The sequence below is a fragment of the Manacus candei genome, unplaced genomic scaffold (genome assembly GCF_025592945.1).
Source record: "Manacus candei isolate 608988 ecotype Guabito, Panama unplaced genomic scaffold, ASM2559294v1 h1tg000023l, whole genome shotgun sequence".
NCBI lineage: Eukaryota > Metazoa > Chordata > Aves > Passeriformes > Pipridae > Manacus > Manacus candei.
In genome coordinates, this window is record NW_026138071.1 from 6,559,385 (window position 1) to 6,586,344 (window position 26,960).

General features: G+C 50.4%; 1 protein-coding gene across 1 annotated transcript; it reads right to left on the minus strand.

Moving 5' to 3' along the window:
* Positions 1-5,921: 5,921 nt before the first annotated feature.
* IGFBP5 (insulin like growth factor binding protein 5) lies at positions 5,922-26,696 on the minus strand. Its single transcript, XM_051786981.1, has 4 exons — positions 25,357-26,696; positions 6,971-7,197; positions 6,675-6,794; positions 5,922-6,274 (listed from the first exon to the last, which is right to left on the minus strand). The coding sequence occupies exons 1-4, from the start codon at positions 25,685-25,687 to the stop codon at positions 6,143-6,145; spliced, it is 810 nt and encodes a 269-aa protein (XP_051642941.1). The 5' UTR covers positions 25,688-26,696; the 3' UTR covers positions 5,922-6,142.
* Positions 26,697-26,960: the final 264 nt, after the last annotated feature.

Here is a 26,960-nt window from a genome sequence, read left to right on the forward strand (position 1 = left end):
GAGTTTGGTTGAGCTGCTTCACCCATGGGGCTGTAGAGACAGGTCCCTTGAAGGTCCTGCACCTTCTCCCAGGGTGAGAAGTGCTGCCAAAGGGAGTGTGACAGCACAGCTTGGTGCTTGGGGCACCACAGGGAGGCAAAGAATAACTACTACTAATAATAAAACTCCACACTACATTCAATTAAAATTGCAGCATTGAAGGAGAGGCCCCATGTGGCCCTGACATCTAGCATCCAGGTGGCTGTGGTTTCCCTTTGGCCTCCGCAAAGGGGGGCAAAACCACTGGGCTGTTTCCCCTTCTGTTTATTTTCCATTCCCTGCCAGGAGGTTGAGTGGGACTGACACATGCTGAGAGGCTGGGCAATTGTGGGGAGCACAAGGAAAATGCCTGGGGGCAGTAGGTTGCAGGGGAGGGGAAGAGGACAGGCAGGATGTGGGGTAGCTGAAGGTGGATCAGGTGATGCTGGGAGTGGGGGGGATGCCAAGTGCACTGTAGGGCACAAGGGACCTCCTGGCCAGGTGCTTCCCAGAGAGGTCTGAAGGTGACAGAGGTGCCTGAGCCCAGCCATGCCAGGGGCCACCCTCCAGTTCAGGGGCTGGAGGTGAACAAACGGGAGCCCGCAATCCAGCAAAGGGTGCTTGCAACTGGCCAGGCACCTTACAGAGGGGCAGAGGGAGACAACATTAAGGCAAAAGGAGCAAAAAGCTTCTAGTTAGGCTTCCCTAGGGTTGTGATATGACCTTAATGTCTGCATATGTCTGTGCATGGGTTTGATGGTTGTTGTTGCTTTGGGGTTTCATCTGGGCCAGATTTGTGCCATTTGCCTGATGGGGCATGAGGTCAGGCATTAGGACTGTGCCAGCTGCACGCAGGAGTCTAGCTGAAACCCCAGCAGCTGTGGTGTACGCACACAGAGGTATCTACACTGGCAAGTGAATATTTTCTTAGAGTGGTTTGGGTTGGAAGGGACATTAAAGATCATACAGTTCCAACTCCCATCCCGCTAGACCAGGGTGCGCGAATGGCACGGGCAGCGGCGGCACCTCGTGGCAGCTGCGGCGCCGCGCGGCTCCTGCCCCGTGAGGTGCAGGCTCAGCCTTGTGGGGTGTCCATCAGGGATGGGGGGGCTGTGCCAGCACCACGTGGTGCAGATAGGATGGGGGATGCATTTTAGTGCAGCCCTGACAACCCACGGTCTCCCCAGTGCAGGGGCAAAGGGGATAGTTTTGCCTCCCACCCTGCTCTGGGCACGTGAGGATGATGCTGGGCAGTTGAATGGAGGGGAAGAGGGGCACAGAAGGAGGGGGAGATGAGGGGGTGAGTGGGCTGTGTGGGCAGTGGGGGAGGGTCAGATCTGACACTGGGGAGGGCACCGGGCAGCAGGAAGATCCACCAAGGGCTACCACAAGGTGATTATAGACTGGCTGGGCTGCCCCAGGGATGCTCCTGCACACTGGGATAAATCTTCCAGCGGCCCAGTGAGGTCTGAGGCTCAAACATCGCATCTGATCCGAAGCTGTGGGGCTCAGTTTGCGATAGCATTTAGGAGCTTAACATCACTGGTTGCCAGGTACTTTCTCCTGGTAAGCTTGCTGAATGTGCATGCTGTGCTCCACTGACACATTCATGCAAAGAAAATTCTGAAAAAAAATAGGGTAGCTCTGCTTTTATGATGCTCTAAACTCAAACCTGCAATTTTACTGCTCATCTAGCTTTTGATACTTGGTATCAAAAGCTCTTCTAAACCATTGCGTCCATTTTGCCCCATGCCTTGTACCTCCCCGGGCACCCCCATGGAGCTGGATGAGCCCCTCAGAGGGCCCAACGCCACCAGCTGTGGAATGCTCGGGGCTGGAGCAGGTCACTGGCAGGCCCCAGCACAGAGATGCTCCACAAGGGTCAGGCAGAAGCTAACTGAATGCATAACTTTATTAAATAAATGCTTTGTCATGAGAAAAGACAAAGATCAAAGAGTAACATAAATTATAAGTTGAATAAATAGTATACAGCAATCTTCACTTTTTAATAAAATGTGAGATTTTTTTTTTAAGTACAAAATGCTAAACAGAGCATTAAGCTCTTCTTCCATTGTCAGTTTTTCACAAACTGCTTTTTTTTTTCCCACCAGTAAGATTATGAGTATTTCTTGTTTACTGGAAAAAAAACCAAAACAACAAAAACAAAACAAAAACGAAACAACAGAGCTACCGTATGTATGTAAAGCTATAAAAAGCTACCGTAAAATGTGTAGTGAGTATTGCTTAAAGATAAAAACCAGGCAGGAAACTCGGAATCTGGTGTGTTTTTAACAAGTGTGTTACAACGGTGGGTAACGTGAGCGGTGACGTCTGTCCCGGTGGCAGTGGCAGGGGGCTGGTGGGGCTGGGGAGGGGGGCACAGTAGGCAGGGCTCCTAGCCAGGGCCAGGACAGGGGTCTGGAAGCGAGGTGAACTGTTGGTCGTTAAATATACAATGCTCCATTTGGGGGGGGGGGGAAAAATCAACAACAACAAAAAACCCAAACCAACAGCAAAAAAGTTTTCATGGGGAAGGCGGAGAAAAAGGGAAGGGGGGAGAGAGTGGAGAAATAGTGCAAAATGCTCTTGTACTAGTGGTTTTCGAAGTCCACTGCAGTACAGACAAGGGGTAGCCCAGCTGCTGAGCGCCGCTTCGTGGGCAGACGTGGTGGAAGGGCTGTCCTGACCCCTGTGCCATCCTTGTCCTCTCCTTCTCAGCTTGCATCCTAGATACTGGCGTGGGCTTGGCTCAGATAATGTAGCTGGAGACCCCTGAGCCTCACACCTCCCCCTAATGCATGAATTGCCAACATCTCCCCATGTGCCTCAACTCCCCACACTCCTCAGCCCCCAAATCTACCCCTTTTGGTTTTCTCACCCTAAATGCCAAAGGGTGCTGCTGGGTGCTGAGAATGGGAGCACCTCGTCACTGCCAACCCAGGGGGTGACCAACCCCTTCTGAAGTCATTTGTATCCCCAACCTGACCCAGACTCCAACCCCAGTCCTAAATATTAGTGAAGCCTACAAACAGCCTCGTCCTGCTGGGGATCCTTGAGGGAGCGGGCAGCCAGGGGAGTCACTTGGTGCCCCATCCCAGGAGCCAAGGTGATTTGGGGAGGCAGGAGTGGTGCAGCACAGACTTCCATCCTCCTCCCTCCAGGTTGGTGTGGACAGGACAGGCAGTGCTGTCCCAGCATGGGATGCGCAGGGGTGAGGGAGGCTGCGTGGGATGGATTTTGGTGCTGTGGGCTCCTGGGGCCATGCAGACTTGCTTTGTAGGGAGAGGTCGGGGAATCATCCTGTGTCCCCCTCCCAGTGTCAGTGTAGTGGCCTTGTCATGACACCACCATGAGGCCCTGTGAGCTGACCCTCGCCCTGCAAAAGCATCTTCCCCAAAAGACAAGGTCCATGGGAAGTGGCATCCCTCTGCCTGTTCCCATCCCACCCTGGTGGCACGTCTCCTTTCTCTGCAGCCAAAGGCTTTCAAGTTTTGGGAAATTAAACAACAAAACAAACAAACAAAAAAGCAAGAGAGAAGGAAAGAAGGGTCCTGCGAAGGTGGTACTGGCCTGTAACAGTCAGGACGTTTTGCACGGGGATCAGCAAGCAAACAGGGGCACTTGTGGTTGGCACAAGCTCCTCCTCCTCCTGTGTTCACCCCACTTTCACCCCACCATTAACCCACCATCCTTGTTAAATCAACCTTACTCCATCAGCCCTGCAGAGCCCAGAGAGGTCCCTCCCTGCCTCGGCCACAACACCCGCCATTCTCCCCTCCAGCAACACGGCGGTTACCCCACTCCAGCAGGCTTTTCTGGGGGGCAGATCTGCATTTGGTGATCTTCTAAGCAAGGGAAAGACCTTTGTCCCCAGGTCCAAACATGCTCCATTAGGTCTCTGTGGAAGTCCATCAGCAAAATTCTCCCCCATTGTAACTTTGAGGGAAATAACCACAGGTGTCCAGTTCTGCCCTTGATTGGGGCAACTGTCCTGGTGGGGGGCTCCGGGGCTGCTTAGGGGAATGATGACATGTCATGGGAGGCTATGAGGGCTCCCAACCTGTGGTGTAAGAAGCCCTTGGCACTGAATCCCCCTTGTCCATCCCCACTGGTGGGAACTCGGTGGTGCTGTGGACCTCCTTTTTTCTCTGCCCAGGTTCAGGAACCTCAAAGGGGCTTTGGGGGTGCAGGAACCTTCCCCCTGAGATCAGTTGTGTCCTTTGGCCAGCTCCAGCTGTGGCAGTGGGATGTGGTTCCTGGTGGGTGTGTTTGCCCACTGGGACCACAGCACCCAGACCCCACCTTTCCTTCCTTCCTTCCCTTCGCTGCAGGATCTCCTCCCAGCACCAGCATCGTGGAGACCCTTGTCATGGAGAAGCAAGAGGCAACAGTTCCAAAATTGAACGTAAAAGTTAAAAACACCAATAAGTCGGGAAGGCAGATGAGGGCTGTCCCACCATGCCTGAGGCAGTGGGTCTCCGTGGTGTGGTGGCTGCTGTCACTCAACAAGGAGCTGGGTCCCAGATTAAAGGCAAGGGCCCATCATAGGATCTTACTGCAGGGTGGTGGGAATCAACCATGGCAACATGAGCAGTATCCTCAAAGTGAAAGGATGTAGACTGGCATTTTCCTACCCATAGGGAAAGGTATAAACCAGCCTTAACAAAAAACCATGATCAAGTAAAATGGAGGTTTGGTTTTTTTCCCCTGGAGCAAACCACATTTTTGGCTGTGGGAAAAAAAAAAGTCTCCATAGTCATCTTTGTGGTGGCAAAGCGTGGTGAAGAGTTTTAGCCCAGATCTCCCTGTCCCCATGTAGGGATACTTCAGTCTGGACAGCGACAGAGTAACAGCAGGGTCGGCTGGGATGCAGCCCTCAATGTTGATGGGGCCCTGATCCCACAGGCACTGATGGTCCTCCGTAACTCTGCTCCTGTGCTTAGTCCAGCAGGTTATTATTAGTTTTTGGGAGGGGCAGCATTTCTCCCCCTGATTACATATTACATTGAAACCTCCAGATTGCAGGTTTCAAGGTGAAGTTTTGCAAGGAGGAAAAGCCATGTCAATGCACACACACACTCATACACATGCACGCAGGTGACAAACGCTTCCACACCTAGATGGACAACGGTCAGAGTCCTGCTTGTCCAAAATAATTTCTGACCTTCCATTCGAGAAGAACAGAATATATTTCCTTTTTGGATGATTTTTTTTGAAGTCCACAAATACTTTTTGGGGGTATTTGTGCAGTTGCAGGACCTGTGTTTCCCTCCCCAGCTCATCTCCAGACACGAAGCCAGCAATCTCACGCCTCCTCCTGATGTGTTGAAATCTGCCTGGATTGGGGGGCAGTCATTTGAGATGGAAATCAAATCGACTTGAGTGAATCCCAACAGTGTGGGGAGGACACTCCAGAGGACTGCAAGGGGAGTGCTGGTGGCCACAAGGTTTTCTCTCAAGACCCTTCAGAAATCAACTAGCTAAGATGAAAAAAAATAAAAATTAAAAATGAACCTGCCCAAAACCCGTAGTGGAAATTCACCAACTCGGAGAGCTTCCTACATCAGGGTGACCTCTGCTTGTGGCAGAGGGGCACAGGCGGCATTAGGGAGAGTGAGGAATGGCAGAGAGGCTGCGGCTGGTTTGTCTCTGGCTCTATCCTTTCCTTATTGAGTCCTTGTCAAGAGGCTGCAATAGATTCCGAGTCCTCAGTTTCTTCAGGGTTTTCTCTTTTCTTTTCTTTTCTTTTCTTTTCTTTTCTTTTCTTTTCTTTTCTTTTCTTTTCTTTTCTTTTCTTTTCTTTTCTTTTCTTTTCTTTTCTTTTCTTTTCTTTTCTTTTCTTTTCTTTTCTTTTCTTTTCTTTTCTTTTCTTTTTTCTTTTCTTTCTTTTCTTTTTTCTTTTCACTTTCTTGTCTCTCTTTTTGTTTTTCCTTTCTTTACTTCTTTCTTTCTGTCCCTTTCTCTTTTTTTCATTTTCCTTTCTTTCTCTTTTTTCTTTTCCTTTCTTTTTTTCTTCTTACATGAGATGAAAGGAATCGGAGTCCTGGGGAGTGGGGAGGTGCGGAGGGGAGGGTGGAAGGGAGCCTGGGTAGGTAGTGACGGGGTGGAGGGAGGGGATGCGACTTCACTCCACATTGCTGCTGTCGAAGGCGTGGCACTGAAGGTCTCCGCTCAGGTAGTCAGTCCCCGGCAGCTTCATGCCGTATTTGTCCACACACCAACACAACCCACGCTTCCGGCCTCGGGAGGGCTTGCACTGGGGAGACACCCAAGGGCAGAGATCAGGAGCTGGCTCCCTCACACTGGGGATCAGGATCAACCCTGGCCTTGCCCCTTTAACTCCAGCGATGAAATTCCCAGGGTAGGACCTAGTCCCTGCTCTCTGCTTTCAGCACATCCCCATCTCTGCTGCCACCCCAGCCCAGGGTTCTCTGACTTTTCCTCCTCCCTCACTAGCTCCTTCAGGATGCTTACTTCAGGCCAGATGGCACTTGGAGCCATCAGCAAGGCAACCCACTACCAAACGTGCCTGGTGATGCTCACAGCAACATCCCCACCAACCCAGCAGAGGAAAAACCTCCATCCTTCCCATCCAAGGCAGAGGCAGAGAAAATCCTTGCTGGGTGGGGAGCATCCCTCCTTCATGGGGCTCTTACCTGCTTCCTCTTGTAGAAGCCCTTGCGGTCGCAGTTGGGGAGGTGGACAGCGCGGGGGACCATCCGCTGGCTGCTCTTTAGCTCCTGCAGAGATGCCTCCATGTGCCTACGGCAGGGGCCCTGGAAGCAGGAGAAGATGGAGTGTGAGAAGGGGAGCACCCTCACAGCAAGCCTCCAGCTGCAAAAGCCCCATGGTCCCCTCTCCTCTGCCACTGGCACCCACTCTCCAAGGGTAAAAGCCATCCTGCAGTCACCTGCCCATGGGAGCCCCATGGAAGGAAGGCGAAGGCACCCACCAGCTCAAACTCTTGCCGGAGCTCAGGGATGACGACACGTGGGTGCGCCGTGTTCTCGGCCATGCCCACAAACTTGGCCAGCGTCAGCTTCTTCCGGCGGTCCTTCTTCAGGGCTTCAGCCTTGAGCTCAGAGAGGCGCCCGTGCTTGGGCCGGTAGGCCTTGGGCGGGTAAGTCTCCTCTGTCATCTCGGATGTGGTCGGCTCCTCATGCTCTCGGGACTCTCGTTCTGGAAGAGACAGGTACCAAACTGTCAGGTCTCCATGGGCTGACTGGGGCTTGCTTTTGCACAGAGAGCCTTCTGCCCAACCCCAGAGGACATCTTTGCACCAGGCAGACAGGATGAGGACAAATAGCCAAAGAAATCCCTTTCCCTTTCCCCGTCTACAGCTCTGGCTTTATCTCACTGTGTGGGACTTTGTGAGGCTTTTGTATGACCTCTGAACTCAGGACAGGAAGGTGTCTAAGGACATGGAGGAGTTGGAGGTCTAGGATGGGCTTCGATATACAAGGGCCGTTACCATTTGTGTGTGTCAGTGGAAAAAGACTGGTGTGAGGGTCATCCCACACCCAGAAAGGGCCAGATGACACACAAATGAGGCAGAGAAGCCCCTCTTTATCTGTGGTGGGAGGATTAAGTGACAAATTCACACTCCACCCAGCCTTTCAGATGCAAGAGCAAAAGCCAGGAATGCTCGAAGATGAGACAACTCCAAAGTCAAGGTCAACAACACAGCAAAGCCACCACGTGACAAGGCAGGTACTTCAGCAGTGACACCAAAGATTCAGCTAACAAGTGCTGGGATCTCCAGGGTCCTCAGCTCACAGCCCCACACTCATGGGAAACCAGCCTCCATCTGATGGCATGCACCAAGCAGAGAGCAAAGCCAGGGATAATGCTCCCAAGCAATGCTGCCTGACTGTAGTTACCATTGATGGTAGTATTAGCAAAGGGGGAGCATGTTTAGGTTCTGTCCATGGCAGTTGTCCTCCTGTAGACCCCCCGGATCACCTCAGCGTAACCTCTGCCAGCAGGATGCAGTCAGGAGCCCCGTGCGGTTTATATTTAGGAGCAAGCTGGTGACAGTCTAAACTTAGATGACTTGTGACATTTAGTACAGCCACCAGAGTGAAAAAGGGCTATTTCTGTACTAAATTTGAATAGAGTTTAAAGTTCCTGAGGTTCCCTGGTCTCCTGACCCCTGGTTCCCAGCAGTCTGGTGCTGATGCCAAGTCTGCTGGGACCAGCAAGTGACCATGAGGAAACTCACTGCAGTAGAAGGAAAAGCATCAGAGTGGCTGAAATCCCTTCCTGAACAGCATCTCCTGCAACTTTGATACCAGTGAACCCAGCTCATCCCCTCCTACAGGATGGAAGAAGCCTCAGGATTAAAATAAAAGCAGTTAGACCCCCTCCCAACCAGGCAAACAGGAATCTCCTTGCAGATGGACTGCTCCCTTGAGCCTAGATGCAGCCCCAAGGGGAAAGAGGATGAAGAAGATGCCTCTGCCCTATTAGATTGCCCAGGGGTGGCCAGTGAGGGGGACAGAGGAGATGCTCAGTGGCAGATGGCAGCACGAGCCTGTCACACACACCCCAGCTGGGGGGTTTGGAGGTGACCAAGGGGAGAGGTCGCTGGGTCCCCAAGTCTGCCACAGATATCAGTCTCCTATTCTTCCTTGCTAAAGTGAACTTGCACTCTCCCATCAAAAAACGGAAAGTTTTTCATGGCCACTTATTCGTTAAAGCAGTCCTTTCTTTTTCTGGTTCCACAAGAACAGTGCTAGATCAGCATCCCAGACTCAGCACCCTCCTAACTGCCCACAGCAACATAAGTGACCCCCTGCACCACCCCTGGGACTCACATGGCTCCCCAGCATGGGATCATTTTGCCATTTTTCCCCATGATGCTCATATGCTTGGTGTTTTATTCCTTGTTGCAGGACTCAACTGCTTCCACAGGTCAGAGCTCCTTTATTCTAAGAGGGTGACAGACAAGGGATAGGGAAGAGATTGAGTAAATTTGGAATGACCCCCCAGGAAATGAAACTGTACAAGGTGCAGTTGAAGTCCATCCTTTGCCTCAAAGATATTGTGGCAACTCAAGGTCCAAAAGAAGACCAAAGACATTCACAGTGACTAAGTCCTTCCACGGCAGTGAAACACACCGTGTCCCATCCCAGGAATCCCTTCTGGCACCCACTGCCAGGGCTGGAGAAGGCAAATCCAGGGCATCTCCCTGGGCTGCCCTACGATAATAAGGGGAGGGGAGGTTTCACATTGGTGCTGGCAATCCTGAAGTAGCACAAGAGGGGCACAGCTTATTACCTTTGCAAATAAATGAGGAACAGTTACCTGGGCAATCCTAGCAAATAAAAACAAATAACAAATGAAGGGTACCACACAGTGAGAATTCAGTCAGAAAAACAGTATGGGGTGTCCAGTCCCCAGGACTCACTCTGCAATGGGTGTGAGTCCTTTGCAGCAGCTCAGCCTGCTCATTTGGTCAGCAGCTTTAGCAGCAAACAAAATAAGGTAAAGGTGCAAACACCTTCTCTCTCCTCTCCCTGCAAACTGTCAGCAAGCCAGAGTGAGCTGTGGAGCCCTTTCAGCAAGGGGAGATGGCAGCCACAGGAGCTCTGCAAGGGAGCTGAGGACTGGTGTGCACTGAAAGCTGCCCAGCTTCCAGCCCGAGTCCAGTGCTTCCTGCAGGGACGAAAAAGCACCTGGAATTGACTCCCTTCACTCTCCGTGGCATGCACCTGTGCCCCTCAAGCAGCGATATGACAAGGGATGGCTGTGGTGGGACTCCTCCTCTGTCACTCAGCAGTGGTGTCTGGTTTGGGTCTTTATATCCCAGTGAGTATCCCATATATGCCTTGAAGGGATCCCTTTCCTCCACCCTCTCATGTTTTTTATAGCCTAATTTCCTTCAGGAACAAGGCTGACGCAACCCCTTTTCATGCACCCGATGATCTGTTCCCTAATTTGATACTAACAAGCCAATTTTGACAAACTGAAGGGCAGAAGTCTCTGACACAGAAACTCCTGACAAGCTCTAGGCAGCTGATGAGAGACCTTCCCGGTGCCAAGAGGAGAGGGAAAGGCAGAGCCAGGACATGCATCACCCATGCAACTCCCCTGCTTCTCTTCCTGGCTGGCTCATCCACCTGAACCTGCAGCTGCCCACCGCAGCCAGGACCAGACACTCACATCAGCATCTCCAGAGCTCCTGTCTCCGCCGGCCCATCCACACCCACCAGGTCATTCACTGACCCCTGACTGCCCCTGGGCTGGCTCATGGCAGGCAGCATTGGCACTGCTGTGCCTCTGCGCCTGAGGTGCCGGCAGGAGCAACGCCCAGTTTCCCCAAATGAGCCTTACTTGTGTCTGTCTGAGACTCGGGAAGGAGGCTGGAGTTCCTCCTCCCTCGCTGTCAGGTTCTGGCCTGCCACACAACCCCTTCCCGCCTACTACCGTCCGCCTTGCCAGCCTGGTGGCTGGGTTTCAGGCAGTCAGCTGTCTGCAGAGGCAGAGCACACTGCACAACCATGGGCACAAGGCATAGGCAGCAAGGCCCTACTCATGGTGTCCCCAGATGAGGGACAGTGGGAACCAGGAGGTGGGTGGCTCACACATCTCCACCCCTTCTTCCCACAACTCAGTAGAAGCTCACCTCTCAGCAGAGGTCCCAGGCTTGCTGGCCACACAGAAGAGTGACACTGCTGGCCAAACTGAGGATGCCTGGCTAGCATGGAGGTGACAGCTAGGCTGTAGCCACCTCAAAGGAATAAGGCCTATTCCTACAGCCAAGACATGAGACTGAACTCAACTCAGAGCTACTCCATGGCTTCATGTCTGGTCTGATGCTGTGGTGCCCAGGGAAAGAGATGCAAACATCTGGAAAGGCTCCTGACCCTGGCCAGGCCAAAAGGACTGTGCTGTTGATGTCCTATGAGTCCTGGCAGGCAGAAAATACCCATAACAGAGCATGTGGGCTGTCCTCTGCCCTGGGCTGAGTGCATGGTGTTTTCTCCCCACTCCAGGCTAGCCAGAGGGAGCTATTTGCAACTCTTCTACTCTGCCCTCCAGAAGGGACAGGGAGTAGCAAAATACCAGGCACTGTTTCTTGGAAGCCGCAAATTACTCCTGTCTGGCAGCCTGCTGTCCCCACCAGATACCGTCCTGCCCCTGGACAAAAACCCAGCTTGGGTGCTTCTGGGCTTCAGACGCTTTGGACCCATGTGAGGTCCCCGTAAGGTGGTGGGTGCATTCACATGGGGGAGAGGAGTGTGTGGGAACACTGCCTTCCTGCCTGCTGACATTACAGAGTGGAGCAGGAAGCTTTTACCAAATGGCTGAGAGGCTTGAATTTTTGTAATGCATTTTCATCGGTTCCTGGCAGAAGGGTAGGAAAAGGATCTATTGACCACTGCTGCTAACGATCCTTGTTTGCTACAGCCACAGTCCACTGCTAGAGGACTTGCTGTCCTGTTCAACACCCCCCCACCAAAATCCACATCCACCTAAGAAGGACATGCACAACCACAGCACAACTCTGCTAAACAGCCTTATTGATTATTATCATGATCATTACTATTTACAGCATAGGCACCACTTAATAAGGAAGGTGTTGGAGAAAGACTTAATGGGGATCTCAGTTAAATCTCCAGCATAGGAACGACACAAATGTGAAGTTGTCCAGTCCTCTCTCTGCCCCCAAACAGCCATCTCTGTTCAGAGCTGCACATTGCATATGGGTCTTATATAGGAAACCTGTGCTCAGGTACCTGGCTGGTACAAACACTCACTGAGGATTTCCCCCAGCTGCCCTCCCCACTTGTCCCCACTCCAGAGAAAGGGATATGTTTGACCTACACCAGAACTTCCTGGGATGGGCAGGCAAGTTCCTACTTGTCCTGGACTTGCACCTGTGACCACGAGAGGAAGAAAAAAATTCCTTCTTCCTGGTCATCGCAGAAGGACAGCCACTGTGTTTGCATTCTCAAAATATAGGCAGGGAAGGGATAACGCAGACAGGGAAGGGATGTAAAGCAAGGAGTGTCATCTCATCTCTCGCCCTTTGGCAGCTGGAAAGCACATCTGAGCAAAAGCATTCCTGAACTCCCCAGAGGCCACCAGTCAGCCCAGGCAAAAGGGAGCTTCCACCCGCCTAATGAAGCACAGCTCGTTTACATTCCAGTCGCAGGCACAATCCCCAGCCCCGCACACAACTCCGCAGGGTGGGCAGCAGAGCCGACTCGGGCACTGTGCCTGGGGCTGGGGTCACTGCTCCAGACCCCCGCCCTGGTGAAGTCAGGCAGTGATCTCAGACGGCCGCCCAGCCCGAGGCCATCTGGCACCCACTGGGGGAGGAGCAGCCAGGGCTGGGGATGCAGGCTCCAGCCAGTCCCTCTGCTAGCCCAGGGCGTTGGCTGCCGGAGAGCCAGCTGCAATGTGCCTTGGACTTTCGACGAACTTTTGTGCTCTGGTTGGGACTTGGCATCAGGCCGGTGCAACCTCTCTGGTAGCGACTGGTGAGGGAGCATGCTGGTGAGGCTTGCAGGTGATGAGAGACTGGGAGGAGACACCACACACCAAGGACAGAAAAACAGCAGCCCTGCTGGGACTGCCACCCCGCCTCCCACAAGTCTCAGCAACGTGCCACAGCCACTTAAAACAAATCTGTGTCATATAACACCTGTCTGCTAACAGAGGTGTTCTGGATGGCTAAACTCCATGTCTAAGTCATTGCAGAGATGCTGCACCCTCCAAATTGTGACCAGCCACATAATTTGGCTTGGGTGCTGATTTTAGGGTGGAACAACATATCTTCAGAAATTCCAGTCTCTTCTCCTGTGGCTCCAAAGGTCACACTTAGGCCTCCAACAGTCTGAAGTGAAGAAAAGTAACTCCCACCATCTCTTCACTATTGCCCTCCTTGCAACCTGTGATGTAATTCTCATAGGTGACAATGCCAAGCTGTTTTGCAGGCACAGGTGCAGTAATAAGAAAACACAGACCCTATATCCTTCCCTGGGAATTAGGCACCTCAACAGCTGCCACAGGCAGCAAATCACCTTTGTGATTTGCTGAGTGTGGAGGGAAGCCTTTAGCACTCAAGGCATTGTGAAGTGCTCACAGAAACACCTGCTCTGCCCCACCACGCCCAGTCACCTACCAAAGGTGTATGATCAGAGTCCAAATAGTGCATGGCTCAAAAGCCACACAAGCTTTGGAAGAGAGGCTCTGGGGTTTCCAAAGCTTTATATCCCAGTACCTTATATTCCTGTGACAATATGTTAAAAGTTAATGGGACCTCACTACCTTGTTCCACAGAGACACCTTTTAAGCGAAGAATATGGATCAGTAAGACCAAACTCAGAGATGGAAAAACAGCCCTAAGGGTTACAAAGATTCAACTCTAGGTTAGGAATTATCTCAATTTTATTAAACCAAGAGCCAGAAGGATGCTTGGGAACAGCTCAGGAATATCTAAGAGCCTCAGAGAGCAGGCACTGATGGCAGACGGATATGCTATACTGTGGCCTTTTTTTTTTAAGTTACTGTTTGGGCTTTGCTGGACTAGCCTGGAAGACCAGCTCCTTCTCAGGTGATTAATGTCTCCTCAGCAGAAACCTGTGGATGCAGATTCTGCTGTATCAGCCAGGGCTCACCTGCAGAGCGTGAATATCAGGTGCTTGGGCTGCCCCCAGGTTCACACAGGATTCATGGGAAAGGGAGATCATCATCCTGATGACCTCAGTGTCCTCATACAGAGCTGGAAGGTGGAGAAATGCAGCTCAGCATGTGGGAAAGGAGCTCTTAAGGGAACCAGCTGGTCTGCTGGTTGTCTTGGTCTGCTCTGGAAGTACAGGGCCTATCTGTAGGAATGGATCTCTGGGTCAGCACCACTTCTCCATAGTGCCAGCAAATGCCACAAAGGTGGGTGTCGAGGCAGGTGGGAGAGGTACAGCTATGAGAATTGGAAGCATAAAGATCTGTGTTGCTATGTGCCAAACAGTACTTTCTGAGCTGCCCTTCCTTGCTGCAGCCACAAAATAAAACTCTCTGGGAGCAACTCTCTAGAGCAAGGAGAAAAGCAGGTTTAGATATGGGGAGCTCTATGACATAAGATCCTTCACTACATGTTGCTAGTTGTTAGTTCAGCAGTCTTCAAGCATCCATGCTGTGCTGGAAGAGACAAGCTTGGGCACCAGCTGGTGCACTGATCTGGTGCTGCCTTGAAATGCACAAGCAAGGACTGGGGTTCACCAAGAGATATTGTCTTTGTCTGTCTCTTCCTCTCCAAGGAGTTCTCCAATCTGTCTACAATCAGTTCTCCATGCAAGTGTGGGAGTTTGCAATGCATATACAAGACACACCAAGACCAGGTGAAGGTCTGGGCCAACAGGCAGCATGGCCAGAGAACTTTGGGTTCCCAGTGACAATGGTTTCTGGCCAAAGGAGAACTCAAAATGTCTAATCAGTACGAGAATTGAGAAACTTCCCAGAGTTTCTCCCTCCAGTAAGATGAAGAACAAACATCCATTCATTTCAATTAAATGATGCTGATGTGCACCACCTTGCAAAATTGCAGGCACTCATTGCTAGATAGCTGCTTGTATCGGCCTGACATTTCCTCAACAAAGTTATCTTTCAGGGAACTGAACTGGCAAGTGGAGAGGAAGGAAGTATTGCAGGATTAGATTTACATCAAGAAGCTCCTGTTGCTGATGCACTGATGATAGGAAGATAAAACGTATTTCCTTCACATCATCTGGAGACTGCAGATGTTCCCCTTTCCATATGCTGAAACCGGAGAAGAAGCTAGAGCTAAGTTATGACCCAGAGAAATCTAAATAAATCATAGTGACCAAGACATATTCTTCCTTCCTGAGAGGGATGAAATAATTCAGCCTTTCTTAGTCGTGCATCTTTTCCAATAAATCCACCCTAGTGGCAGACTTCATTGGTTATAATAAAGGAGGCAAAATTCCCATCAAGCTGCCAAGGAATTAAGAGTAGAAAAGAGCAAAGAAGGAAAACTCAGAGAAGATTGCATGGCAGTTTTTGCCTAACTGACAATACAGGTGAGGAAAATCTGGATTAGCTCCTGACAAGCATCATAGAGTTGTTTACCAGCAATTTCTCCCTGGGGCTTATCAGTGGCAAAAAGATGAAAACACACATACTTTAAGGTTTTCTGAATGAAAACAATGTTTTCATCATCTGGCCACCGGAGATGACTTGGAAAAAAATCTCACTGTGTCCTTAGACATGAAATAGGTGTGATGAGTGGAAGAGAACCCTAATAATGTCCATCAACTATCATTACAGTTCGAGAAAGAAGTGGGAAGGGGGACCTTTTTGGCTGCAGGTAGCTTAACATCAGCAATGGAGGAAGCGTAACTACAGAGGAGGAGTAGGTACCTGTTCTCTCTTGGACTATGTGGGGGCCTGTCTCTAAAACTCAGATGAACATTGGTGTCAATATACATGAGATGTCAAGAAACCTGGACTTGAAGGCAGGTGCTGACAGGATGCTGATGCTATTTTGATCTCTGAAACCCAAATATTAAAAATCATAGTAGAGTCAGGTGCTAAGAAGGCCTTAGAAGCTGAGCCATAACCAAAAGAGTGCTGCTGGTGGCTATCAAGAGCTGGGCTGTTAGTGGGAATATTGTAGCATTTTACTCTAAGAACAGTATGAAATTAAGAGGAAACCCCTGTATTAAAGGAGATGATCTTGGGAAGAGGATGTCCTACCAAAGATATAGTCACTATAGGTTACACTAAGATCTCTAATCTGCTTATGAATGAAGGTGCCTTTTGCCTTTTGGACAGGGTTTTGAATCTGATTTAGTTTTATATTGAGCAGAAGCTTTTAACAAATGCCCTGCTGAAACTGAATCTGGTAGATGCTGCTCCCACTAGAGGCTGGTGGTCTCCATCAAAAAATCTGTTCCCACAGATGGTTATTGAGGGTCTCTGTTAGCCTCAAAAACAGTCAGGAACTGGCAGAGCCAAGAAAGCCAAACCCTTTGTCTGCCCCCAAAGAGAGGTAAAGGAACATCGAGTGGAGAATGGAGATGCACCTGTGTCAGGCGCTAGACCAAAACTGGTCCAATGCCAAAAATATTTCAGGTGTGCAGCTGTAACTGCAAACTCAAGCCCAGCCTGGATTAATTTCAAGGCCTTCAGCATGACTTTCAGAGTTTTGCCTTAAACCAGATGGAAAAGCTGTGTGAGATCATCCATTGCTCATCTCTGTGTCAACACCAGATGACACATCATCACATGTACTGTCCATTACAAGCTCTCAGGGTTCCAACCCCTGCCCTCAGGACTCCCTTCCATCTTAATGGCTCCTTCTCTCAAAAAGCCTTTGCCTGGAGTAGGCCATGATGTTATTCAATCATTCAGTCCACTTAAGTAGGACCACAAAAAAGTACCAGAAGTTTGACATTCACACTCTGACAATATTAATATGCAGGAACCTGCCCAAGCTTGATCCTAATGGATGACTCTTACCTCTCCTAGTCATTTTCCTCCCTGAGCTGTACTATTACATACACTAATCCATTCTCTTTGGTCCAACATAATGCAAAGATGCTTTTCAATGTTAAAAAAATATCACGGGTCTCTTGACAGAGAAAAGGGTACAGACCTCCATTTTGGGGTCTGAAACTCTAAGAAAGACAACTGATCATCCCTTGCCTTTCTGGAGCCTTCCTGGAATGATAAAATCCTTGTTGCACTTTGTTGTTTCTCCTGCAACCTCAAGCCGCCTCTGCTATTAAAAATCCAAATAACTGAACACTGAAATGGTTATGAAATGATGCAGTAAAATTTCATCCATATCTGCTATTTCTTCAGGAAAGCAGGAATCACAAGTGAAAGCAATGTGACTGCACGTCATTTTCTGTTTAGATGTTGTTAAAATATATTAGGATATACATGTAGCTGTGACTGCTGGACACGAAGTTCCAGCCTAATAAAACTTTCCTTCTTTTCCAGAATCTCCTTTAAAGTAAAAAGTGAAAGCCAGGTTCCATAGTTTTCACTGGCTTATTTAATTACCAGTCTAACATCATTAGTCTAACACATAACATCTGATTTCTCTAAGCACGAATAATAAATGGCTCTGTTGATTTAATTGTCTTCTCAGGATGAATCCCATCTGTATTTGGAAAAATTAAATATTTTTACTGTTTTTCTACAAAAAAGAATTATGAATATTGGCCAACTTTGCCCCTAAAGTTACCTTTAAGAAACATTCCTTCTCCCATTTAGCTACGGGATCATTTCCTTAAGTATCTGTCAGGATTACCTTCTTGCCCTTAAATAGCAACCAGAGAAGTTATCTCCATCAACATAACAATTATCTCCATCAGCCAGCCAGCAGTGTCCATCCAACAAGCAAACAAACCAAACTGCAACAACAGCCCTGGAGGCTCGAAGCTGGTAAGAGCTCTCCAATCCTACCAAACATAACAGCACACAGTCCTTGGAGGAAAGAGGTAGCTGATTCCCATAGAGGGGGTAGGTGTCCAAAAGCTTATGATTCTCTGGGCCTGGAGGAAAGATGCTCAGCATCTTGCAGGCTCAAGGCCTACCGGGCTAATAAGGAACAATGTGCCAGTTTGCTGTGGGGGATATTAACGCCCCATTCTCACATTCTGCATGAAAGAGATGGAACTACTGGGGTGGAGTTATGATGAAAAATAACAGGAGTATCAGAGGGGTCTGGAGAATGAGGACAATAAGTGAGAGCAAGGCTTTATGCGTATACACAAAAGAAATGCCCACTGACTTCACAGGCATAAATTTAACATGCCTCCTCAAAGTTTAACATGTTGACCAGAGTCTCTCTCTCACACTTGTCCTGGAAACATCATAAACAGACAGAAGACTTACCAAAACATGCTGAGAAATTGATTCCTTGAGAGCAAATTTGCCCATATCAAATCACCAAGAGTTCCAAATTTCTGCAAACAGCTGGGTCCTGCTGGTATTAACTTCAAGCAGTAGATTGACATAAACACTAAGGGGTCTGCTCAGATCATTGGCAGCAAAGAGCCACCTCAAAAACAACATCTAGCTGAGAGTTGCCTTGGCTACACAGCTGAAGGAACAGTGTGTCCTGTGGGGGTAGAGTGGTGAGGGGATGGGGGATGTCACTTCTTCATCTCTAGATGTGCTGGGACCCTTCCAGGATGAGCTGAGGCATGAACCATGACCCATACCCAGTGATCTTAAACAGGCAGCCCCAGGACCCAGGAGCACTGGCACAACTGACACCCTGCTCTGTGACTCATAGAGCACATCACCCCGGGGAGACCAAGTGTGGAGGCTCATGCTAAATGGACTCAGTGGGTCCAGGTTTTAGGGGATTACAGCATGGGGTGTCAGGTATCCCTTTCTTCCTCTCCAGCAAAGCCTCCTCATACTTTTGGTGAAACCTGTCCTGAGGATGAGCAGATAATATCCAATTTTTGCCTGTAAAAAATCTCCTTATAAATGATGAAGTGGTTATCAAACTGGCTGCCAGTGAGTTCACACAGGCCAAAGATGATCTTTGGATCATCTCTGACCTCTTCATGCATCATGTCTTCAGGTGCTGTTGCTTCCGCCCCTCAGTGCTAGAGGTTGTTTCTCCTGCCCTCAGTTTGCCACATCTCAGAAAATTTTTCATATTTTCTCAATTCAGTTCTTCTTGCACACCTTCCCAAAGGCCAGTTTTTGCTGCCTGGGCATAGAGAAGTTTGCAGGATTCCAGTGACCTCAGTGCCCCTGGCACCATCCCCTCCACTGATGCCACCAGGCACTATTGCGCCCCACATTTCCCCCAGCCCTGGCATGGGGTAGGAGGTGGACTGGCTGCCCTCTGCAAGTCACAGCTTCTCCACATCTTCAATGGGATATATCTCAGTGTATTATCTCAGTCTAGCCAGAAAACAACCCACCCCCAAGCACAGGGGGTGAGCCTGGATCCACACAGCTGGCTAATCTATCTCCTTTCTCACTTCCCATTGTTTCATATGCTCACCTGCTGCATCTCATTTCTCAGCCCTCAGTGGGAGGATAGGGTAGGCTGATCTGTATGCCAATATCTGTTCTTGATGGCAAAATACCGATGTGCCAGACATAACCAGAACCACTGCACCTAAGAGAAGTTTGTGTGTGCTGCCTGGAAACCACTCTGCCTCCAGAGACAAAAATGCTCCGTGTGTGTGCTTGCACACATTAAATGTTTATGCAGGCGTGCGTGGGCGTGTGAACACGGGTACATGTGTGTGTATGCTCACATGCATATCTTTCCTGTGCATATTAATCCTGCTGCTCTGCAACCCACATAGAGGGGCAGGTGTGTTCCAGCCAAATTCCCCACTTATGTCTAGCCTTGAATTTGCACTACTAAGTGCTTGGTAAAAAAGAAACAAAACAAAAAGGCAGGATTTGCTGTACCATGGACCCTTTTATCTGCCCTGGGACTTTGCACAGGGGAAACGAGCTGCAACTGTTCTTAGCAGCTCACCCTGCTGAGCAGAGGACGACAAGCCTCGAAAGGGCTGAGGTTCCCGCCCCCCTTCCCAGGCTGCTCCCAGGCTTTTCAGTTTGCATGAAGAGTTCTGGGAAGTGCTACTGCTATAAGAGCTCCTGCAGCTGCTCCTACATCTGCGATGTCTTTCGACTCGGAGTAGACCTTCCAGCGGACGTTAGGAGGAAGCAGAGCACCACGCTCCATGTGAGGCAGCGCCCGTGTGCTGCTTCTCCTCCTCTGCTTCCTCCCCCTCTGCTGTGACACTCTGTGTGCCAAACTAAGCGACAAAACACACAGAGGGATGTCTTGAAGCTGGCACAGAAGGTACCCAAGCTCTCCTGTCCCCTTCTGTCAAGGCTGAGGGGACACCTCACCCTGCAGTAAGGCAAATGCTTCCAGTCGCACATGACTCTGCTCATGCCACTGACGTGCCAAAGTCTGGGCACAGGATGCACAGTATCGACACAAGGAGGCACAATGTCTTCCTTCAGCATCCCTCAGGTTTGCAGAGGTTCCCGTTTGAGACCAGCCCCTGTTCTCTTCTCGTCAGAGACTGAAATGGTTAATGATTTATGCATTCTAGGAGACTCTTGCAGAATTTTGACCTTTGCATTATACCTCTGATGGGCAGTCTCCCGCCCGTCCCTCCCTCCAGTGAAGAGCCAAGTTTGCAGGCTTTTGACTGTTGCATTATACCCATGATGGGCAATTGAAGGTATCAAGCCCTGAAAAGGGGGACCTCTGATGGCCCATAAAAGCCCATCCCCCCCTCTGCCAATCAAAAAAGGCGGGAACCAGGACAGACACAAAAAACTCTTGCCCAGGGAGAGTTTGGAGGCTTGAGGCATGGCCCGTGACACTAACCATGGATATAACAACTCATAACTTCTTGGGGTGTGGGGGCTCCCCTCCTTCACCCCCAGCAGATCAAGGCCACCACTTCAACTGACAGACATGGAAGTGGCAACTACCAAGTGTCATCGCTGGACCCTGTGGGTGGTGACTATATACATCTGTCCACTCTCAGCTTTTCTTTTTCCTTACTCTCCCTTACTCTTATCCTGTCTTTCTCTCCCCTATGCATTTTCTCCCCCCACAAAGGTTATCTCTATGCCACGTTGTTATATGACAACACCCAAAATGCTAGCATACCTGGTGATACAGAATTGTTAAAATAAACCTTACCAATATATGTTTTCAGACACCAATTATTCAGTGTCGTTTCACTCTAATCCACCCCAAGGGAATTATTGATAAGAACCTGGGTTACCCTCCTCCCCTTTTTCTGGGGCGGGTCGTAACACTTCTGCAGTGGTGCAAGCTCTGGAGGGGCTCCCTTCACTCACCTGGAGCGAGTCCAGGGCTGTGTGGAAGCTTGGGGCCAGCTCTATCTCTCAGGCACGCACGCGTGCACGCAAGCAAGCACAGAGCCACGTCTTTTCTCCGGTGAACTCTGCTGGCACTCGGCAGGAATTTCATTTGGATCAACTACTTAATATTCTCCCTCCTTCCTTAGAAACCAGGCTGCTGAAAAATCCTTCCAGCCAAGGCCCCTCCTTTCCTGTTTGAACCACCCCATTCCTCCCTCCCCCATACACACACACACCGCAGAAACCTGACTCACTTGCTGGCACCTGATGGATTTCACCTATTTTTTTTTTTAATATATTGTTGTTGGAACTCCAGATCAAAAGAAAAATGGAGATTTTCCTGTTTCGTATCTGAGGTTTTGCAGGCCTGTTGATACTAGCTTTCACCTTGACATTTCGGGAGCTGCTTCACACAAAGGACCTGCTGCTCACACCAGCCAGGTCCCTCTCCAAGTGACACATGTGCACAAGCCAGCGGGTCCCATGGCCTGTTCCAATGACTGCTGCCCTAACCCTCACCCTCACCCTGGACGTGAGGAGTGTGTGGAGCTGCCCATCTGCCTCACCACATCCCCATCACTCACCCCTGAAGCCCCACATCCCCAAATGTAGAGCAGAAGAGCATGGGAAGGAGGAATGGGGTGGGGAGGGAATATTTTGGGGAGCAATAAAGGACCGCACCGAACACAAGCCGCAGGAAATTTGGGCTCGGCAGCGCTCCTTCTCCGCCTACTTCCAGCTGACACAGCAAAGATGATTTTCTTAGGGCCAATTCTGCAAACCGCCCCCCCCCCTTTTCCCCTCCTGGTTATCGTTGGCTCATGGTTTCGTGAGGAAACTTGCCAAGTCTTGCTCACTTTCTAGAAAGAGAGCAGGAATGAGAGAGGAGAAGGAAATATTTGACAACCTTTGTTTTTCCACGAGCCTTTTTAGGGCAGCAGGCTTCAGTCTGTGCCCTCCACTCCCCGATGCTCGGCCTGACCTTGCTGTCTCAGCAGGAGGAAGTCTGGCGGGAGCACAGGGGAGAAAAATGGAAAGACGTGGTATATTTCAAAGGAAAACTAAACAAAACAGAGAAAACCCAGAATCCTGTAGCCTGTGCCATAAATGAAGCTCATTCATGTTTTTTTACCAGGAACAGTCAATTACAGCCGTGATGTTTGGCTTTCAGTACAGGACAGTGTCTGACTTGTGGCAGGAAGCACTACAGGGACCGTCCTGTCCATACCTACGTATCCATCTACTTAAAATTAACCTTACCAAAGCCCTCTAATCCCACACCTGCTTTCATTCCAGACCTCTCAATAAACCAGGGGCACATTCTGCTCAGTACCTCCAGCATTTCTCAGTGGCACTGTGCTCAGCATATGTATGAGGAAACTGAGGCACCGGTACCTGCGAGCATCTTATCCCCAGGCAAGACATCTGCTCTAGAGGAGAGCCAAGCCCAGCCTCCCAGACTTGGGCTCTTGCAGTACTGCTCGATGCATCTCCACCTCCGTAAGGAGGAAAGCATCTGCAATTTTAAACTTGGCCAGCGTAAGGGCACAAATAGATAGAAAGGCAGTTTGATCTAGTCCTCGCCACTGTCACATAGTTTATTTTGCAGAGTGCTGATTCTTTCTCAGCAGTTCACAGCTCAGGGCCAATTTTGGTCATTGATAGATGGGAGGGCCAGGCCAGCATCCCCAGCACACAGTCCCTAAGCTGCTGGCCAAACTGGCAGAGGCCAGAAAGTTCAAGTTAAACTTCATTTCTTTTCTTGCCCTGTTGCTTAGAAACACGCCTATGAAAATATACTTTGTTCTCACACGCTACCAGTCGAATGCCAAATGACTTTTTTCCCCTCTCCCGTCCTCAGGAATTCCTGATTTATTTTTTATTTCTTTTTTGCAATCGCACAAATCTCAAGAGGAGCCTGCTGGTCTCCTGTGGCTTCTTGCAGCAGCCTTTCCAATCCAGGCTCATCTCCTGCCTGCGAACAAAACCTGCCGAAAAGAGGCCCCTGCAGCGCTTGGGGAGTCCAAACTGGAAGTGCAGGTAGTGCCAGGGGGTTGGTTTTGCAAAACAAACCTGCAACCACTTTCCTATCCCTCTCCTTGTTCATTCAATGGGTGCTCCCCATCGCAAGAAAATCAAAAGCAGTGGTATTACAAGGGAATTGGCTGAAGTCTTCAGGCAGAGCACCTTTGAGAAGTGCAAGGCAGGTGGAATGAAAGGAGATTCATGTTGAGAGCCAAGCACCAAAGCTTTCTCAGGTGCCTTGGTCTGTGTGGGGCACCCTTGCATAGGTGCAAGGATGGGCCCTGCTCTCCCAGCCACTGTTGGATTTCAGTGGCATGGCTTTGCCTTCCCCCACCACATTGCCTGCCCCTGGCCACGCACATACACATGAAAAGTAAATAAACACTGGGATGACGTGCTCCAGGATACTTCACATATCTCTGCTACCAGCGGTTATTGCCCAGCTTCCTGGGCTCCACGGCAGGAACATGGCTCCTGGCTTTACCCTCTGCTCCCTGTGCAGGTCTGCTCCCAACCCTCATCCCTTCCAGCTCCCTTCAAAAAACCAAGCTCAGCTTTGCTGTTTCTGGCTGATTTAAGGGAGTTTGGACATCTGATGTCATTCAAAGGAGGGGGGAAGTTATACACACAGAATTTAGTTTTGCTCTGAAGGATGGAGTGTAGCAACCCAACTACTGCCTGCAAGCAGCAAAGGGGAAAAATAATAAAAGCATCAAGATTTACTAGGTGTTAGAAAGGAGAAACGGAATCCCATTGCGTGGGTATAAGCAGAAGCTTGCTAACAAGTAGAAATTACTTTTTCATGCTCCAAAAAAAGTGAGGGGTTTGTTTCTGGGAGTTTTTTGCCAAGTGGTCCCCCAGACGCACAGACACCCTCTCTGCCTCTCTTTTACACTGTGGCAAATACAGATGTATTTGGAGGAATATAGGGAATGTGTCCTCCTCACATGAGCTAGAGGATCCAGAAATTGGAGTGAAATGAGAGCCAAAGTGAAGGAGTGCTTTCTTTCATGCTTTTGTCACGTGCAAGAGGCAAACACTTCAAAAGCTTGGCCTTGCACTCATGCTGCCATGCCTGCCTTCATGCTTGCTTTTAACCTGTTCCTTTGGGTTATTAGCCACACCATCATTATTTTTTGCAATCACATACCCTGTCCCTAATGCACCTGCTCTCTTCACCTGCCTGGGCTAAAACCCATCACCCAACAAAGACGTCCAGCAGCAGGCAGCCAGGAAGAGCAGGCTGCAATGATCCCAAGGAGAAAGTGGGAGGCTGAGCAACAAACCCACAGGTGGCTGAGGACTTTGGGAACGGGGCAGTTGGTTGCAAGGAGGTGCCCTGCCCTCTCCTATACTTCAAGTTGCAGAGGTCAGCTCGGACTCTAGAGCAAGGTGGAAGATATGGTGAGAGAAAGGGGTCAGGAAGAGGGTGAAGACAGGGATTCAGGAAAGATGTAAAGGATGTAACTAAGGAAGGACTGGGATGCAGCTGTGACTAAGAGGGTGCATCTGGGAAGTGGGGGAAGAAAAGCTTTCCATTGGGATGGGACAACTCAGAGGTGATGATAGAAGGCAGAATGGGGGAGGCTGTGAGATGATGCAACAGGAGGTTTGACCAGAGCATGGATGGAAAGAAGGATAGGAAAAGTGGCAAGGGGCATGGAAGAACAGTTGGGGGGATGGAAGAGTACCTACAAAGATGGAAAAGCAACTGCATGTGTGTAAGAACAACTAGAAAGATGTAAAAGTAGCTGGAAAAGTGGAAAAGCAATAGGGGGGGTGGAAGAGCAGCCAGGGGAAGTGGTGGTGGTGGTGGAGAAGCAGATGGAAAAGATGGAAAAGCAACCGGGGGCTTGGAAGAGCTGCTGGTGGAGGGGATAGGAAGGGGAAGGAATGGGAAAATAGCTAGAAAGATGGAACAGCAGCCAGGGTGTGTAAATGTGTGTGTGAAAGAGAAAACTCAGGCAGAAAGACAGAAAAGTAGCCAGAAAGATGGAAAAGCAGCTGGTGGTGGTGGAGGGGAATGGAGGAGCCGGGAAGGCAGAAAAGCACACGACGGGGGAGGGGGCTGGAAGCGCAGGGGGGGAGGGCGTGGATGGAAAAGCGGGAGAAAAGATGAAAAAGTAACCCGGAAGGCAGAAAAGCTAGCGGGGGCATCGAAGAGCACCTGGGAAGATGGAAAAGCAGCCGGCGGGATGAGAAAGCAACCGCGGGGGCAGGGAAGAGCAGCCAGTGGGAGGGAGCAGAAAAGCAAGCGGAAAGATGGAAAGGGAGCCGGAAAGACGGAAAGGCAAGCGGAGGGTCATGGAAGAGCACCCGGAACGAGGGAAAACGCAGCCAGGAGCTGGCGGTGGGGTGCAAAAAGCCGGTGGAGAGATGGAAAAGGGGCCGGCAAGGCGGAGAAGCATCCAGGAAGGCTGCGAATGGAGGAGCGGGGTCACTCACCAGCCTTGGCTTGCTCGCGGTAGCTCTTCTCGCTGAGGCAGACGGCGGTGCCGTGGAGGAGGGCGTGCAGCGGCTTCTCCTCGCCCTGGCGCGGGAGGCAGCGCAGCCCGCGGGCGCAGCGCTCGGTGTAGACGCCGCAGGGCTGCCCGGCGGGCAGGGCGCAGGTGAGGCAGCAGCCGCAGCCCGGCTCCTTCACCAGCTCGCAGCCCAGCGGCGGCGGCGGGCAGAGCGACAGCGCCTTGGCATCGCAGGGCTCGCACTGCACGAAGGAGCCCAGGCACCGCGACAGCCCCGGGCAGGCGCCCAGCAGCACCAGGAGCCGCAGCAGCATCGCGGCGGGGATGCTGCGGGACGGGGCGCGGGGAGCTGCCGGGGGTGGGCGGCGCTGGCTTTCCGCTTGCCCCTTCTGGGGCAAGAAAACAAAAAAAAAAAAAGGGGGAAAAAAGAAAGAAAGAAAAATTAAAAAATAAAATTCAGAAAGGAAATCGCAGCCTCTGCTTGCAGGCGTCCCACTCTGAGGTTAATTCTCGGGGTGCGAGTCCCTCCCGATTTTCTTTTGGCTTTAGAAGGGGGGGGGGCGTCTAGGTTTGCTTTTTTGTCTTTTTTTTTTTCTTTTTCTCCTTCTTTCAGCTTTTTCTCGCCTCGAAAGGGGGAATTCGCACCGCGATCCGCGGGAGCGCAAAAAGAGAGGGGGAGGGAAAGAAGGGGGAAAGGGAGCGAAGCCTGCAGGGGTTGCACAGCCTACAGGTTGCAGGGGGAGGAGTGGGGGAGCAGGGGGGTTTGGGGAGGTGGGACCGCGATTTCACACACGCGCACACACACACACACACACACACTCTTCCCAAAGGACTGGAAGGAGGCAGGTTGAGAAGGGAGCAAAGTTCCTTGAAAACCAGTGTCCTGCTATTATTGCATCAAAGCAGTCAAGAGGGAAAAAAAAAACACAAAACAACAACGCAGGAGAAGGAAGAGGGGATGCAAAGCTCCCCTTCCCTCTCTCTTCTTCTACAGGAGGAGAAAAAGTCTCTCCCGACGCAGCGAGCTGCTGGGAAGCTTGGTATGAAGCAAAGTTGTGTTTCGATCGGCTCTGTTCAACTCTCCCGCTTTCCTCTTCCAGGATTTGCAAAGGAAAAAGAAAAAAAAAAAAAGACCAAAAGAGTAAAAAAAAAAAAAGTTTTCTGCAAAGTTGGAGTGTTTTGTTGCAAAGTCTGCAGAGGAGCGGTAAAAAATCAGGGGGAAGGGGAAAAAAAAGAAAAGAGAGGAAAAAAAAAATCCACTTTGTAGATCTCCCAACACTTTTCCCCTGGAGAAGTTTCTAAAGAGACTGAATACTGCAGAACAGGCTGTCTTTTAAATAGACTGCCTCTGGCTGCCTGCCAGCCCCTCGCTGCAATTTGAGATCCCAATGACACCTCAGCTTGACTAGGTGCCAGCAGCGAGGGCCCTATCAGTGCGCTCTCGGGCCGTGGGGGTGGGGTGCGCAGCTCCTGACTTCTGGGCTTCAAACCCCGGGCAGTGATCAAGGATAATATTATGAGGAGAGACAAGGGGAGGGGGAGGGGTAAGGGGGAAGCCGCGGATCGGGGTGGGGAGAAAGTTCAGAC